Consider the following 18,234-nt stretch of genomic DNA (forward strand, 5'->3'; position numbering starts at 1 on the left):
TTAATGTATAATCACGAATTTATTTAAGAACCCCTACTGAATCTTAATTTCTTTAAAAAATTTTGGCAATATGGGTTTATGGTAATACTTTGTTAGTATTAACAAATTTTTTTTGGAAGGGGTAATGTGTGCAAATGGTAATCAAAATACCAACTTATTTATTTATTTATTTTTAGAAATGGGAACTCACTTTGTGGCCCACACTGGAGTGCAGTGGCATGATCATAGTTCACTGCAGCCTCCACTTCCTGGGCTCAAGGGATCCCCCCGTCTTGGCATTCCAAAGTGCTAGGATTATAGGAAGGAGCCACTATGCCCTATATTTTTTAAAATGCCATAAAAGGCCAGGTATGGTGGCTCAAGCCTGTAATCCTGGCACTTTGGGAGGCCAAGACGAGCAGATTACTTTTGGTAAGGAGTTTGAGACCAGCCTGGCCAAAATGGTAAAACCCTGTCTCTACTAAAAGTATGAAAATTAACTTGGCGCAGTGGCATGAGCCTGTAATCCCAGGTACTCATGAGGCTGAGGTAGGAGAATCGCTTGAACCTGGGAGGCAGAGTGAACCAGTAAGCAGAGATGGTACGACTGCACTCCAGCCTGGGCGACAGAGAGATTCTATCTCAAAAAAAAAAAAAACCCATAAAAAGCAGTGCTTTATCCAAAGGCAACTCTCTATTATATTTCTTGCATATCCTTTCAGAATTTTTTTTTTTGAGATGGAGTTTCGTTCCCATTGCCCAGGCTGGAGTGCAGTGGTGTGATCTCAGCTCACTCTGACTCCCAGGTTCAAGTGATTCTCCTGCCTCAGCCTAGTGAGTACCTGGGATTACAGGTGCATGCCATTGCACCTGTTTAATTTTTGTATTTTTAGTAGAGATGGGTTTCACCATGTTGGCCAGGATGGTCTCAAACTCCTGACCTTATGATCAGCCCACCTCCGCCTCCCAAAGTGCTGGGTACATTTTAATATCTGGTAGTGTCAGAACTCCAGAGAACTTCTGGCCTGCTATTCTTTTACAAAAGTTCCCAAAATATTCTTGCATGCTCATTTTTCAACACCAACCTTAGAACCAATTTATTTCATTAAAAAAAAAGTCAACTGGCATTTAAATTTAGTTTTAGGTTGACAGGAGAGAAATGACACCTTTATTATAATAATTCTTCTTAGTAAAGGTCATAGTTTGTCTCCCTGAAGTTTTAAAGTTTCTTCCCACTGGCCCTATCTATTTGTTCTTATTTTTTGCTATATATGAAATCTTTCATTTTTTTTAAGTAGCTTTTGTTTATAGTATGATTTCATCTACATGAGCAGAGATGATTTTGTTTTCTCCTTTCAAAACTGTATATATTTTACTTCTGCTAATTAGAAATATCGACTAGGTATTTCAGAATGTTATTAAAATAAAGTGAAAAGGGGAGCCATCCTTGTTTTGCCTCTGACTTCAATGGAAATACTGGTTTTTAAAAGGTAGATTACCCTACTTACACATGTTCAAACAACAGATGAAGTGGTAACATTCTTGGATATTATTACTATTTTGAGACAGGGTCTCACTCTTTCACCCAGGCTGAAGTACAGTGGCATAATCATCGCTCACCGCAGCCTTGAACTTCTGGGCTCATGATCCTTCCACCTCAGTCTCTTGAGAAGGTGGGACTACAGGCATATGCCACCATGCCTGGCTAAGTTTTTCTATTGTTTTAGAGGTGGGGTCTCACTATGTTGATCAGGCTGGTCTCAAACTCCTGGGCTCAAGTGATCCTCCCACCTCAGCCTCCCAAATGTGATGGAATTACAGGCATGAGCCACCATGCCCAGCCTCTTAGATATTAACAATTCTAAAGATAGTATTAAACATACTAAACAATTTGCTATCATAATAAGTAAGTTCCAAAAGAGCTACTACAATGGAATTACCTCATTCAGGAAGTTCACTCCTAAAAAGCTGGCATAACTCAATTAACTAATTGGATTCTGGCAAAATAAGGTATGTTTGAGGATGATTTTAAGTTTCTTAGTTAAGATGAATTTTATCTTAAAGGTTATTAAGGTATTTGAATTCTATCTTTTGATTAATACTTTAGATTATATCATCTTTACAGCATAGTATTTTTTACTACCATTGTTTCTAATCAAAGGAAGACTGCCAGAATACTCACGTAATTGTACTACAGCACTTTCTCCATTTGTTGCGATGTAGTGCAGAGTTTGTTCTCCATAGTAGGAAGCTCCTGTCTTGTCAACCTCTGTACTAGCTATCACCAACACAGCAGTAGCTATAAGAGTAAAAACTTTAATTAGATTTAAAACACAAATTAAATAGGCATTCATTCTTCTTTTATAACATAGGAATATATGGCATAAATTAACAACTGGTAAACAAAAGGAGAAATAAAATATACATAGCCTACCTTTTTTATTCCACAGCATTGTAACCTTATCAGCCTTAAAGAAACTTTTATTAGCTAAAGCTGCATGAGGTCCAGCGAAGTTGGGGTACTGATATAATCTAACAAATGAAGGTGCACCTTTACTTCCTGGAACATAGACAGCCACCTAAGATACATAGACATAAATCATTACTTAATTTTTTGAAGACTAAACACTGAGATGGACATGTTTTTACAGTTACAAAAAAGTAGGAAAAGGTTTAAACGCATAATATTGCACATAAACAAAAACAGCAATTACCTTGTATGGTTGTGGTCCAGGTGATAATACGAAATCATTAATTTTTTGCAAATGCAATTTATTTGCAATTGTGTCTAAAAAAAGAGTAAATGAGGTCAAATTGATGAGAGATGCTAAAAGGAACATGTTAAATTCTGAATACATTATAAAAGGTTATTGTAACTATACACTAATATTATTCATTGTCATCTCATGTAGGTGAGGCACAGAAACATACTGAAAGAAGCATGGGGTAGGGATAAGACAAATGTAGGCCTCAATTTCTCAGTCATTTACTTGCAGTATGAATTTAGGCAAGTAATGGGATTATACCACCTAACTCTAGTAATTGATTTTAAGAGAACAGTGCCAGGCATATGGTAGGTTTTTGATAAATGTCAGTTATCCTCTCTTCAATCACTGCAATAAAGTGGATTTAGAACCTATGAGATGGAAAAGATCAACCTTGGCCTGCTACTGCAGAATGTGAATATGGAAATTCTGTAACTAATGTGATAAACAGATACATAATAATCATGACCACAACAATTGTAACAATGGCTGATATTAAGAGCTTACGCTACACTAGGCAGTCTGAATTATGCTTTCATTAATAAACTGCTACCCTAGTTAATTCGATCAAGAGCTACTATACTTTCTTTGTTCAATTTCAGAGATCAATGGCTTTTCAAAAGCAGCACACCAAACTGTCAAAGTAGTGATCCCTCTTCATTTGGCATGCTTACAAAAGGGTGAATAATTCAAGAAAACAAGCTAGACCCAAAACAGTGAGGTGACAGTGAGCATCAAACACAAGAAAATGAAATGCATAACTATACTGATTGGATGCTGCTCAAAATCAGCCTGCATGCCATCTTTGGCATGTGTGAACAAAGCTACCAATTCCTATTCTAACTCTGATATACTCAAAACTGTACAATCAGTAATGGGATGCTCTAAAGACAAAAGGAACTGCAAACCCATGAAAAAAAATTGTTTTCTGTAACAGCATTGCTTTTTGGTATTAAGATTCTAAGAATACCATGTGGATAATGGAACAAACCAAATGAATACTTATGTGAATGTGACATTCTCAAATTATCATCCCTGGTATTCCAGAGAAACAAGATTCTTGGTGGTGACAAAAGGCAATACAAATAAGATAGAAAAAGTTAATAAAAACCTTATAGTCTTTACTTTAAATAAAACTGTAGGTATAAAACTTTAAATAAAACTATGATTATTACATCTTTTTAGTAGGAAAAAAGGCCTAGAAACAATGATCAATCCAACATTAATAAGAACCACGAGAATCTAAATATCATTTTTTTGCTATATTCAGTTTTTCAAGAAACCCTGTTTCCTTTTAATGCTTCCTTTAATGAGATCAAGAGCTAATACTTTTTCTTTGTTCAATTTCAGAGATCAATAGCTATTGAAAAGTAGCACACCAAAAAAGAGATAGGGTTTCCTGAAATATTAGCCAGTTCCAGGTGTAATGGTTAAAAATGTACAAATTCATCCTGGAATGACTTGTCTTACCATATGGCAAAGAAGTCATTAAAGACTAATTGATCAAAGATGAGACAATTTGAGCATCAATAAGAAAAATAACTACAATGGATTGAAACACATATATTTTAAATCCACAGCTTGTGGAGCTAAAATATAGCCTGGGCAACATAATGAGATCCTGTCTCTACAAATAATAAAAAATTAGCCAGGCATGGTGGTGCAAGCCTGTAGTCCCAGCTACTTGGGAGGCTGAGGCAGGAGATTTGCTTGAGCTCAGAAGTTGAGGTTGCAGTAAGCCATGATCGTGCACAGCTTGGACAAAAGAATGAGACCTACTCTCAAAAAAAAAAAAAAAAAAGGAATGGGGAAAAAGCAAACTGGTTACAATTGAGGTTGCTACAGATAGAATACATTAAAACTATAAAGGCAAGAATACTTATCCTGCCTTTTCTACATAAATGTACCACTAGGTAACAAAATAGTAGATGGGGAAATTTTTATTTATAGAAGCAGTACAGCTAAAAAATAAGGGAGGGAGAAAAAAATCAGAATATCAACAATTTGCAACCACTGATGAAATAATGCATCTAGGCATGAAACATTAATGTCAGCTAACTCACAAAATTAAAGACAACCAGACCTTATGTGCTTCTTGATAAAAGAAGTGAACACCACCTTATAATGTAGTCTTACCTTCACTCACCTAGAAAACAACCTGAAGCTGACCAACTCTAGCTCCAACTTGCAATTTATAGGGGACAGATGAATGTGTTAAATTATACCATGGGATAAAAATGCAAAATTCAAACTATGGAAAAATACGCAAGACAAATAACCTTGTTTTTAAAATACTGAATTATGAAGAGTAAAAAAACAGATGGATTGGGAACCTACAGGATGAAAAGAAACATACAATGTGCAGTACCTTATCTGGATCCTGAGTTTTCAAAAAACTGTAACATTTGCAATTAGTAGAAATTTGAACACATATGTAATAATTTGTGATAATAGTTTTGTGGCTAAGTTTAAAAAATTAAAGGCCCCAATCTTCAGTATTTACCATATTTTAAAAGTACATAAAATCATACCATGTCTTGGATTTGCTTTCATTTAGTAAGAGAGGTGGTAGCTGGAGAGATGTATGGATGAGATAAGATCAGCCACAAGCTGATGGTTATTAGGTTATTAGGACTGAAGTTTTGTGTTTAAAATTCTACATGATAAAATATCTAAAAAATTTGTGTCACAGCATTTCAATAGCAATTAAATTCAGGAAAAGATATTCAAATGTCTTAGTAGCAATTACCAGATAATAAAAAGTTATTATAAAAGAAAACTTTTGTCTTACAGATTTTCACTGGATTTAGACTTACGAAGAATTATGCAAATAAATTTAACAGTAATTATTGATTAATAAATTAATAGTATTTAGGAAAACCCTATGATGTCAAAAAAGTTAATTAAAACTGTATACAATTACAGTAAGTAATAAAATTATGTCATAAATCTTTACATACTAAAATTGTTGTTTTCAAAGAAGTGAACTTCATTGTTAACATTGCGGGCACAAAGAGTTTCATCTTCTGACCAGGATGGACACCTATGTCAAAAAAAAAAGTATAAAAAATATTCAGACAGAATGTAACATCACATTAACATGTTAAAGTTTGTGATATTGCTTACTATTTAAAGAAAAAGTTATAAATATTTGATATCAAGTCAGTTACTAATAGTTTTGGTCAGTATATTGTTAATACAAAAGGATGGGCATGGTGGCTCATGCCTGTAATCCCAACACTTGGAGAGGCTGAGGTGGGCAGATCACCTGAGATCAGGAGTTCAAGACCATCCTGGCCTACATGGTGAAACTGTATGCACTAAAAATACAAAAATTAGCCAGGCTTGGTGGCACGTGCTTGTAATCCCAGCTACTCAGGAGGCTGAGGTAGGAGAATCGCTTGAACCTAAGAAGCAGAGGTTGCAGTGAGCCGAGATCATGCCTGTACTCTAGCCTGGGAAACAGAGCGAGACTCCGGCTCAAAAAAAATTGTTCCTTTCCACTTAATACTAAAGGAAAGAAATATCAAGAATTCTTACATACAGAATTCTTAAAATTGTAGATTTTTGTCTGATAAGTTATTTTGAAAATCAACACCAAGAAAACAAATATTATAGTAATGACATTAAAAATACTATAAAAATTAGTACTTTAAAGCATTTAAGTACTAATTTTGCATTTTTTTTCTGGATGAAAGTACTCAATTTACCAATTTTGCATTTTTTTCTGGATGAAAGATTTCAAACATGTCCCAGTTTTCACATCATAAAGTTGTAGGTTGGGTATCCCAGCTGTGCCATCTTTAGAAGCTGCAATAAAAATTTTTTTTCGGTAATTGCCTTGTAACATTTGTAAAAAGATTATTTTTCTTATTTATTAAGTTTGACATGGATTACTATGAAATGGGTTAAATCATGAAAGCTTGCCTCTATGTCACCAAAAAAAAAAAAAGTTACATAAAACCACTCATGATTATCAACTGATTCTCAGTATCTCTTTCATTTATTTGGAAAAATAAGGTTCATTAGAGTTCATGCCTCTTGAAAGAACAAAAACCCAGGAGGTTTGTAACCCAATAATGACCTATTATCATTTACTTATGCAACAATATTGACATTATTAGAAAATGTTTCTTAAAATAAGCCCCTGTAACAGTTAAAATGTCTTGATTTTAAAAGTCATTACTATTCTTAATCTTCAGAGATCTCTAACCAGCAGTTATTTACTTTCTGAATTTTCCCTTGAGCTTTTTCTTTTCCTTTAGCTCATAATGGATCTTTACATGAACTTACAATATACCTTGACATTACTTTCAGTACATTAATTATTTGGAGAGTACAAGATTCACTGTGTATCGTAAATATTTACATTGTTTACTATCATAAAGACTAATTACTTTCTTATGAGGTTATAAAATTTATAACCTTTTCCCCCACTAAATTTAATTGATCCCGTCAGGGTATTTTTAAACTGAGAAAATACTTACTGGTATAAGGCTGCCACGTTGCCAGGACAGTGTTTTTTGGTGAGAATTCAAGGCAAACTGCCTTTGGGAGGTTGAAGGAGTGGAGTAGTCCCTTGTTAGTGACATTGATAATATTTACTCTGGTTTCAAAAGAAATTATTTCAGCAATGAAATACTGTTTTATAGTAGTCACCACTAACCAAAACATTCGTACCTCTTTTCAAATACAGATCATTCCAAAATGCTCATTTTTCATAAATATCAACTCTAACTTAATTCTAGAAAATATCCAGAAAATACCTTAACTTAAACAAAACAAAACAAAAGGCTGGGCATGGTGGCTCACACCTGTAATCCCAGCACTTTGGGAGGCCAAGGTGGGTGGATCACCTGAGTGCTGGGATTACAGGCAAAAGCCATCATGCCTGGTCCACAAAAGCATACTTTAAAATTTGAATAAATGGGCCAGGTGTGGTGGCTCATGCCTGTAATCTCAGCACTTTAGGAGGCTAAGGTGGGATGATTGCTTGAGCCCATGAGTTCAAAACCAGCATGGGCAACACAGCAAGATCTCATCTCAGTTAAAAAACAAAATTTTAGCCGGGCGTAGTGGCTCATGCCTATAATCCAAGCACTTTGGAGGCCAAGGCGAGCAGATCACCTGAGGTCGGGAGTTCAAGACCAGTCTGACCAACATGGTGAAACCCCGTCTTAAAAATATATATTAAAAAAAATTTTTTTTTAAATAAATGGAAGCTGTATCAGTAGGGAAATCAGTAAGGAGGCTTTTGATGTCTGTTACAATCTCAAGAGCAATCTTTAAAAGATATGACTCTAAGAATTATTATTGTACAGCACAAAAATGACAACTGTATAATAAAAACAGTTCCATTTTGGGATGTTTTCTATGTACCTAACTATTTTACGTACACTTTTCTCATTTAATACTTAAACAATCTTATAAATGTCATCATTTCTGTTTTACAAGTGGTTAAATTTAGACTTAGAAAAATAAAATGATTTGATGATTTGCCCAAGATCATACTATAGATAAATGCCACAGCCAACCTTTGAAATCACTTTGGCCTGACTCACTTTTATGTTTTATACGCTATGGGTGTTAAAAAAAAAAAAAAAGACACTCCATGGCTGGGCATGGTGGCTCACGCCTATAATCCCAGCACTCTGGGAGGCCGAGGTGGGTAGATCATGAGGTCAAGAGATCGAGACCATCCTGGTCAACGAGGTGAAACCCCGTCTCTACTAAAAATACAAAAATTAGCTGGGCATGGTGGTGCTCGCCTGTAGTCCCAGCTACTCGGGAGGCTGAGACAGGAGAATTGCTTGAACCCAGATGGCGGAGGTTGCGGTGAGCCAAGATCATGCCATTGCACTCCAGTCTGGGTAACAACAGCGAAACTCCGTCTCAAAAAAAAAAAAAAAAAAAAAAAGACACTCCACCCATATTCCAGAAGATGCTCAAAGTAACTTTGTTCTACTCAGGTTTGAGGAAAATAACTGAGGTTAAGATAAGCAGTAACTGACAAGAATGAAAGATTACCATATACTATTAAAACACACACACCTATATGGAACTCTTTACAACTTGCTGCAAATAACCTATTTTAGAATTACAAGACGCTTTCTTGTTTTCTCATTGTTGTTAACCTTTATTTTTTTCTCTGTTTTCAACCAGAGCCTACTCAGAACTGATGATCTTTAATAGTTATTCTCAGTTTAATGAAGGATGTTTATTTTAAAGAAGAAAAATCAAAAGAATCAGTAATGGTTTCTGACTTAGTTAACCAGAAACTGAACAAAGACCGCAATCAACACATGAAATCTAACTCTACTGTCCCAGAACAATATGTACCATTGCGGTCACAGCACTTTAATGAAATAAATGCTAGAACCTAGTATAGAAGATATGTATTAAAATCATGGACATGACATAATGGGGACATATTAAAAAGATTCAGAGTTGAATCCAATAGAAGGCTAAGTGAGGATATGAGTGAGGCATTAACAAAAACAGACTTATTCAACAAATTCTAAGCTAGAAGAATAAGGAATACCTCAAAAAAAAAAAAAAAAAAAAAAACAAAAAAGACCATGAAAAGAAGTATAGTATAGCCCATTAGGTAGTAAATTTCTATTGACTCACTGAAATAATACAAACTAAAATATGGATTTAAAAAAAAATTTTGCTGACTTGCAGCTTACTGCTGAAGACAAAATAAGAAAAAAAAAAATTAAGTGCCCACAATAGGTTACAGAAAAAAGAGTAAGAAATTTTGAGAACACATCCTATTTTTGAGGCTAAGATTAAAACTTAACATTGTAGGTAAAACCCATTATAATCATAGTATTAATAATTTCAGAGTGGTAGATTGAGGCCAGGAATGGTGGCTCATGCCTATAATCCCAGCACTTTGAAAGGATGAAGTGAGCAGATCGCTTGAAGTCAGGAGTTCGAGACTAGCCTGACCAATATGGTGAAACAGCGTCTCTACTAAAAATACAAAAATTAGTGGGACATGGTGGTGTGCACCTGCAGTCCCAACTATTAGGAGGCTGAGGCAGGAAAACTGCTTGAACCTGAAGGCAGAGGTTGCAGTGAGCCAAGATCATGCCACTACACTCCAGCCTGAGTGATAGAGTGAGACCCTGTCTCAAAAAAATAAATAAATAAAAAATAAAGAGAGAGTACTAGTAGATTCAATAATTAAAAAAAAAAAAAAAAAAAAAAAAAGAGGCTGGGCACAGTGGCTACTAACACCTATAATCCCAACATTTTGGGAGGCTGAGATAGAAGGACTGCTTGGGGCCATGAGTTTGAGCTCAATCTGGTCAACACAGCAAGACTTTGTCTCTATTAAAAATTTTTTTTAAAAAAAGAAAAATAATAAAAGACCAATGTTTTAAAATTATAAAAGCAGATTCTGCCAGCTATTTATAGTCATAATAGGTGAATCAACTAATTCAACATGTTCTCTTTAGTAGACAATTTTTAAAAAGCGAGTATTAATCCAATCTCACCTGAGTTGAGAGACTTCTGAATACATTACCATTGTAAAGAACAACATTTAAAATTTACCTTTCAAACTAATGCATTCATATTCTCCCTTTTGAAAAACCTAACAGTATTATATGTGGTTTAAAACAACATAAGTAACTTAAAGCCACACAACAAATATTTTGGCATTTGCCTGGTCTGTGAAATAAAATGTTGTAGTAACTCTTGGAAAATTAAAAACGACTGGTTTTCTTAATAAAATGCAAGCATTTAATAAACATAATTTTTTTTTGCAAAACCAATTTTGTAAACTGATATGTAACACACTAAACATGCTTTTGAATAATATACACTTTATATTCATAAGACTAATAATAATAACTGCAGACAGTTGTTAGTAATTTAACAGCAAAGATAAAAAGTATCTACATCTAGGATTAAATGAATAAAGAGAATTATTTTCTCAGTGTTAGTGCACATTCAAGAAACTCCAACCAATAACTTATAGCGCTACTGAAAACAATTTCTCAGCTTCTTTAGCATTATGTTTTTCATACATTAATTTTTAATTCTAAATAAATAGATAAACAAGTCATGGCATGTAAATAGAAATGAATAACTGAAGGTATTCTGTGTAATGAGAGGTAATCTCTCACTACATCATGACATTAAAAGATGGATTTTATTGAGACTCAAATATCTGTTATTCAAATAGTGCTGGTTATGTTTATATTCATGACACACAAAATATAATGTTATGTAAATGAATACTAACTTTTCTCCATTGCCCCAGGCAAACAAGGTTCCATCCTTACTAAAGGTATAGACTTTGCAATTCTTCCCAGATTCCCTGAAAATGACAAAAAAAAGGTTTAAATCAATAAATATTAATACTTAAAAAAAATCTGATCATTTCACTATCAATTTAGTAACTAAGAACTTGTACAAATTTCAGAAAATTCCGAAATGCTTTCATCTGCCAAAATAAAGTGCAATACTAACAATCAATGTAAAGTAAGCTGGAAAATGATTTTATACTAACAGATCAATCTTAAGAAAAAAATAGAGGCCTTTTGAGTGAATAAGTTTGTGTGGTAGGCCTTCCATCAATTTCTCACATGTAGTGATAGAAGTATAACAATAAGAAGCTCCTCACTTAACTAAATGCTGATGCAGTATTCTATACAAAAATGAATTTGTGGAAATCAGACTACTTGGCAATATTCTATCAAGTAATCAAAACTCTAAGTAGACTGTATCTGTCAACTGGAGACAGTTACCCAGTGATAACACCCAAATAGAAACATGAATCTGTGTACATGTAGATGTACATTAGCGCAGTCACAACAGGAGATGAGAACTTCCTGGCTAATAAATAATTCGAATTGCTAAATAACACCAAATGCATTGAGAACGGACTAAGACATCCCTGTACACTATCTTTACATTAATTTATCTGCACAAATGAAGTTGGCATTTGTGCTTCTGCAATCACACAATAATGACAGCTTACACTCAGTTTATAGATTACAAAACATTTTTTTTTGAGATGGAGCCTCGCTCTGTCTCCAGGCTGGAGTGCAGTGGTGCAATCTTGGCTCACTGCAACCACCGCTTACCGAGTTTAAGCAATTCTCCTGCCTCAGCCTCCCTAGTAGCTGGGACCACAAGCACATGCCACCATGCCTAACTAATTTTTGCATTTTTAGTAGAGACAGGGTTTCACCATGTTGATCAGGATGGTCTCAATCTCTTGACCTTGTGATCCACCCACCTCAGCCTCCCAAAGTGCTGGGATTACAGGCGTGAGCTACCGCGGCCAGCCAATAACAAAACATTTTTAAAATCTCTTTCCCATGGTGCAGTGGCTCATGCCTGTAATCCCAGCAATTTGGGAGGCCAAGGCAGGTGAAGTACCTGAGGTCAGGAGTTCGAGATCAGTCTGGCCAACATGGCGAAACCCTGTCTCTACTAAAAATACAAAAATCAGCCAGGTGCAGTGGTGCATGCCTATAATCCTAGCTACTCGGGAGGCTGAGGCAGGAGAATGGTTTCAACCCAGGAGGCAGAGGTTGCAGTGAGCCCTTCTGCCACTATCCAGCCTGGGCAAAAGTGTGAGACACCACCACAAAAAAATAAAAATAAAAAACTCTTTCCTGCATAAGTCGCTATGATCAAGATGTTCCCCATCCTATACTATCCTACATTTATACAACTCATTTCTGAACCTCATGGCAGAATTTTACAATTATCTTTGTTAAATTCCACCCAGGTTTTAGCCTATCATTCCAGCCTATTGATGTCTACTTAAATCTCGATTTTCTTTTTTAAAACATAGTCAGTTCTTACATTACATACAGAAGTATGTAATGTGTTAAGTTATAAAACTGTTACTTAGCTATCATCTAAATTATTTATAAGAATGTTCAGTGAGCTTTGAACAAGATCCTATGGCTCACCAACATCCTTCTTTCAAATTAAAACTAACTCATTAATCAGCTGATTTTACTGACCTTAACCAATGACATTCTGTCATCATCGTGCAATCCAAAGACTTTCTCATTTCTCAGACATTTTGCTAAAATTATGTTTACAGTTGTATTATTCTGATGTGTCTGGAAATTCTATCCAGAAAGGAAATGAGACAAGCTTGAAACAATCTGTTCTTAGGAAGCTCATTTTTGACTCCAATAGACAACTCCGTATCTCAATGATTATAAACTGTCCTTTTAATAACTCATTCTCGAGCCATGTTTCAGACTGAAGACAAGCTTACTAAACTACAGAATCCAGAATTCAATTATTTTCTTGGTCTTGGCAATTGGAAAATTTTGTCTCTTTCCTTCTGGTATAATTTTTGGAATGAAAAATTTCAAATATACACAAAAAATAGAGAAAAAGTATGATAATCCACCTATGCACTCATCATCAAGTTGAAGTAACTATTAACTCAAAGCCAATTTTGTTTATCCATTTCTCACTTTTATCTTTAATGCCATAACATTCTAACACACAACCCAGATGTCATTATTACATTATTCTATATTTCAGGATGCATTTCTAAATATAATCACCACCATGCTACTTCATCTCACAAAATTAACTCCTTAATATCATTTAATGCCCAATACTTGGATTGGATATCTGGGTTTTTTGAAAGCTCTCCAGGGTCATTCTAATGTGCAGCATTTGAGAACTGCTCATGTAAAAGACAGACTGAATCCTGAGTTTAAAAAGTTTTTTTAACCTTCGTAGAAGATATGTACAGCACACTTCCCACTGTATAACTCATCAGGAGACACATATTTTTGTTCTACTCTTAGTGATACTGAGATTGCACTGGATTCAATCATGTGCCTCCTTGTATCTACCTAACCCTTCCTGCTGCCAAGCCTCAACCATTCAACGAAGAGACCTCATCTTCTAATGCCACTGGTTATCTTGGAGTCTGCAGGGTTAAGGGCCATTTTTCCACATGGTTCCCATCATGTACTACTGAAGCACAGAGAGGAGCTTTGGCACTCAGGTTCAACCCAAACAGGCTAAAAGGCTGCAGTAAATTTCTTACCCGTCTCCCCACAATAAGTCGTTTTGAAGTACAAAGGTTCCACACAGCCTCTCTGGAGACATTCTGCACACATGACCAAGCAACCTGGCTATGTTTTGTGGATTTGTGGTCAGCTCAGTATACTCCCATCATATTTGCTTTCACTCCTTCCCTGCCTCACTTCCCTTTCTTCCCTACTCCTGCAGTCTTGGGATTGCACACCTTCATGAAGTGCAGCACAAAACTTTGCCACAGATTTGTTTTTTATTTTTTTTTTAAATAGAGATGGCATTTTGCCATATTGCTCAGGCTGGTCTTGAACTCCTGGGCTCAAGTGATCCACCCACCTTGGCTTCCCAAAGTGATGGGATTACAGGCATGAGTCACTGTGCCCGGCCAGACTCGGTTTTCTAGAGTAATGCTTCTCAAATATTAATGTGCATACAGGGCTGAGCATGGTGGCTTACTCATGTAATCCCAGCACTTTGAGAGGCCAAGGTGGGTGGATCACCTGAGCCCAGGAATTCAAGAGCAGTCTGGTCAACATGGTGAAACCCTATCTCTACTAAAAATACAAAAAATTATCTGGGCATGGTAGTGGGTGCCTGCAATCCCTGCTACTCAGGAGGCTGAGGCAGAGAATCACTTAAACCCAAGGAAGCAGAGGTTGCAGTGAGCTGAGATCACACCATTGCACTCCATTGCTGGGCAACAAGAGTGAAACTCCACCTCAAAATAAATAAATAAATAAATAAATAAAATAATGTGCATACAGGCCATGCGTGGTGGCTGAGGCCTATAATCCCAGCATTTTGGGAGGCCAAGGCAAATAGATCTCTTAAGCCCAGGGGTTGGAGACCAGCCTAGGCAACATAGTGAGATACCACCTCTACAAAAAATACAAAACTTAGCCAGGCATGGTAGCACGCACCTGTAGTCCCAGCTACTTGGGATACTGAGGCAGCAGATCATTTGAGCCTGGGAGGTTGAGGCTGCAGTGAGCCATGATTATGCCACTGCATTCTAGCCTGGGCAGCAGAACATGACTCTGTCTAAAAAAAAAATTTGCATATAAATCATCCGAGGATCTAAAATACAGATTCTGATTCAGTAAGCTGGATAGGGCCTGAGATGTATTTCTGTACTGGCTCAGAGGTGATGCAAATATAATTGGTACTGGTTGGGCCCATGCTTCTATAGCAAGGTTCTAGAGAACTGGGCTTAATAAAAATTGGTCAATGGAGTCAGATAATATCAGCTTGATTATAAAGTTCCCTACTAACAATCATCAAACAGTTGAGCTAATGGTTTCAGCATCTTCTGATGATCATCTGCCTAGATCAATGGTGCTTAAAGTGAGATCCCCAGATTTGCAGCATCAGTGTCACCGGAGAATTTGTTAAAAATGCAAATTATTGGGCCCTATCCCTGATCTAATGAATCAGAACATTTGGAAAGAGAGCTGCAATCTGGGTTTTAACGAGCTTTTCAGATGATTCTGATGCTTCGTACAGTTTGAGAACCAGTGGCCTAGATCAATTTCTTGAAGATTATAAAATGGTAATTGTCTGATAAGCATCCATTCTGCATTTATTAACTAGAATTCTTCTATAAAGTTCTTTTTCTCACCAAGTATTTGGTTACTCTGAGAAACAAAGAAAGGCAAGATAAATGCTTGATTCCTTCCCTTTATTTATAAATTTTCAAAATACGGAGTGAGGCCTCTATCGACCACTGATGCCAACCAGTAAGGTTTAAATGGAAGAGGAATTTTTAAATGGAGGAGCATTTATATACTTGACATGCTTTACCCTTCTATTCATAATTCTTAATATTACCATCTAAGGTAGGTATGAATCTCTTCAAGTTGATTCCTATGACCCTTTAACAAAATCTTACTAGTCTTAGAGATTCTTTGCTTTTTGGCACCAAAGTCCCTACCTCAACTTGTACATTTTCTGTCCCAGACCTAGAGTGGACCACTTCTCCAAGAAGTGGTTCTTTTCAGTGAAGAACTGTATTTAGAAATCACAATCTGTGAGGCTGGGGTATTCACTGCTACTATGTTATTACTGCTTCCAGGCCTTTTCAATGGACAGAACTAGGACATACAAGTGTTTTCTGAAAATAAATAATGAGTTCATATTGATATAAGCAAGTCTATCTTTCACGCTAATGCTGAAAAATCTTGGTTCCTAATAACATATTACAATTAATTTACTCTATCTTATAGTGGATTCAAATGACAATATAAACTTTCAGTTAAAAATAAAACTATTAGGTTGGGTGAGGTGGCTCATGCCTGTAATGCCAGCACTTTGGGAGGCTGAGGCAGGGGATCACCTGAGGTCAGGAGTTCAAGACATGGTGAAACCCTGTCTCTACTACAAATACAAAAACAATTAGCCGAGTGTGGTGGCAGGCACATGTAATCCCAGCCACTTGGGAGGCTGAGGCAGAACTGCTTGAACCCAGGAGGCAGAGGTTGGAGTGAGCCGACATCAAGCCACTGCACTCCAGCCTGGGCAACAAGAGTGAAACTCAGTCTCAAAAAAAAAAAAAAAAAAAAGAATTTTGCAGGTCTTCATATGGTTATGCCACCAACATGATATAAAGCTAGGATCACTTATTTTAGTTTCCCACTTTAATTATTTTAAAACAATTATATGGTACAAAGTCAAAACTATACCAAAGCTCATTCACAGATGTGTGTCCCCTGCATCCTGTACCTTTCTCCCCCTATAAATAAGCATTGTTAACTGGTGTTTGGTTTACTCATCCATTGTTTTTTTGGGGAAAAAAAATATCTAGTTAGCTATATACTATGTGCATATATACATCCTTCCTTTTAATACCTGATTTCACTAAGATTACTGGAAGTGATTTGGCTATCAAATTTGCAAGTTTTTCTCATTCCTTAAGATAAAACTCATGTAAACTAAAGGTTTGTATTCAATTACACTAATGTCCACACTTTTTCTTAGTATTGCTCCCCCGACCTTATAAATAGGCTTAAGTTACTATTTTCAGATCTGAAGATCATTTTCCTTGATACAGAACATGAATTCTTTTCATCTTCAGTTAGTATTACATAATATGTACCAAGAAACATCTGTTATTTTCCTTTCTTGTTCAAAATACAGCACCAGGCCAGGTGCGGTAGCTCACGCCTGTAATCCTAGCACTTTGGGAGGCCGAGGTGGGTGGATCACCTGAGGTCAGGAGTTCAAGACCATCCTGGCCATCATGGAGAAACCCCATCTTTAGAAAAAAAAACAAAATACACCACCAACAAAAACATTTTAGATTTACCATATGTTCCCTATAACATTACTTAACAAAATAAACCATACCTTGGAAACACTGTGCTTTCTGTAAAATGTGGTGGTCCATTCACCATGTACAGTCCTTCTGATCCCCGGACTAAAGAAATGAAATGAAAACAATAACAATTACTTTGTTAAAAAAGACTCAGTTAACACAATTTTTTTTTTAAACAGCTTTAGTCAAAATGTGAAATCATTAAATATTTCATTGAACTACAGAATATTAGCAACAAAAGGGCACATTTTCTTACTCTGTTACATAAAATCATACACTTGCTGAGAAATATGTAACTTTTTAAATAAAAACTTGAAACTTTAACTGTCACCACTGAAAGAAAGGCAGCTGTGGGGTGGTAGAGAGGACATGAACTCAGAGGCTGACTTAAGTTTATAACTGCCTGTAGAATCTTGGATACACTACCACCTCTGAATCTGTGCCCTAATCTGTAAAATGGAAATACTAGAACACAAGATAGCTGTATGCTTTATATACAGTAATAAAAAATATAGTACGTATTTAAAGTTTTTAGAACTATAAGACATTATTAATACATTCAAAATTTCTCAAACTAAAAGAACAAGTGGAATGAGACATTCATTTATTAATGCCCAATGACAGTAATATCCTAAAAAATTAAGTGGAAACAAAGTTAAAGATTAAATAATCATCAATAGAACAAGATCATATTTCTTATTTTTATTTTTAAATTTTTAAATTTATTTCTTTGAGACAGGGTCTTGCTGTCACCCAAGCTGCGGTACAGTGGCACAATCGTGGCTCACTGCGACTTCAAACTCCCGGACTTAAGTAATGCTCCTGCCTCAGTCTCCCAAGTAGCTGGGACTACAGGCATGTACCACCATGCCTGGTGATTTTTTTTTTTCGGTAGAAACAGAGTCTCACTGTTGCCCAGGCTGATCTTGAACTCCTGGGCTCAGGCAATCTTCCCTCCTCAGCCTCCCAAAGTGTTGAGATTACAGGTGTGAGCCACTGTGCCTAGCCTAGACTATATTTTTATAAATGGCTGAATTAAATGCTTCTAAAGCTGAACCAAATAAATAGATTCATTCACTCAACAAATGCCGAGTGGGAAAAAAACGACCTCCTTCCCTCCTAGGCCTGTGTTGAACACTG

At 36.0% G+C, this 18,234-nt stretch overlaps 1 protein-coding gene across 2 annotated transcripts in view; it reads right to left on the reverse strand.

Annotated features, from left to right (window-relative positions):
* Positions 1 to 18,234, reverse strand: part of EIF2A (eukaryotic translation initiation factor 2A) — a 39,384-nt gene that overhangs the window by 16,046 nt on the left and 5,104 nt on the right. Inside the window, exons 2-9 of one of the 2 annotated variants that reach the window (XM_003735043.6) lie at positions 17,127 to 17,196; positions 11,002 to 11,076; positions 7,232 to 7,350; positions 6,455 to 6,554; positions 5,705 to 5,787; positions 2,694 to 2,767; positions 2,414 to 2,558; positions 2,162 to 2,278 (exon numbers count right to left, since the gene is read on the reverse strand). In XM_003735043.6, coding sequence (XP_003735091.1) covers positions 2,162 to 2,278; positions 2,414 to 2,558; positions 2,694 to 2,767; positions 5,705 to 5,787; positions 6,455 to 6,554; positions 7,232 to 7,350; positions 11,002 to 11,076; positions 17,127 to 17,196 — 783 coding nt within the window. The remainder of the gene's footprint in view (positions 1 to 2,161; positions 2,279 to 2,413; positions 2,559 to 2,693; positions 2,768 to 5,704; positions 5,788 to 6,454; positions 6,555 to 7,231; positions 7,351 to 11,001; positions 11,077 to 17,126; positions 17,197 to 18,234) is intronic. The other variant, XM_008983671.5, reaches the window with a different exon arrangement.

The sequence above is a fragment of the Callithrix jacchus genome, chromosome 17, assembly GCF_049354715.1.
Source record: "Callithrix jacchus isolate 240 chromosome 17, calJac240_pri, whole genome shotgun sequence".
Classification (NCBI taxonomy): domain Eukaryota; kingdom Metazoa; phylum Chordata; class Mammalia; order Primates; family Cebidae; genus Callithrix; species Callithrix jacchus.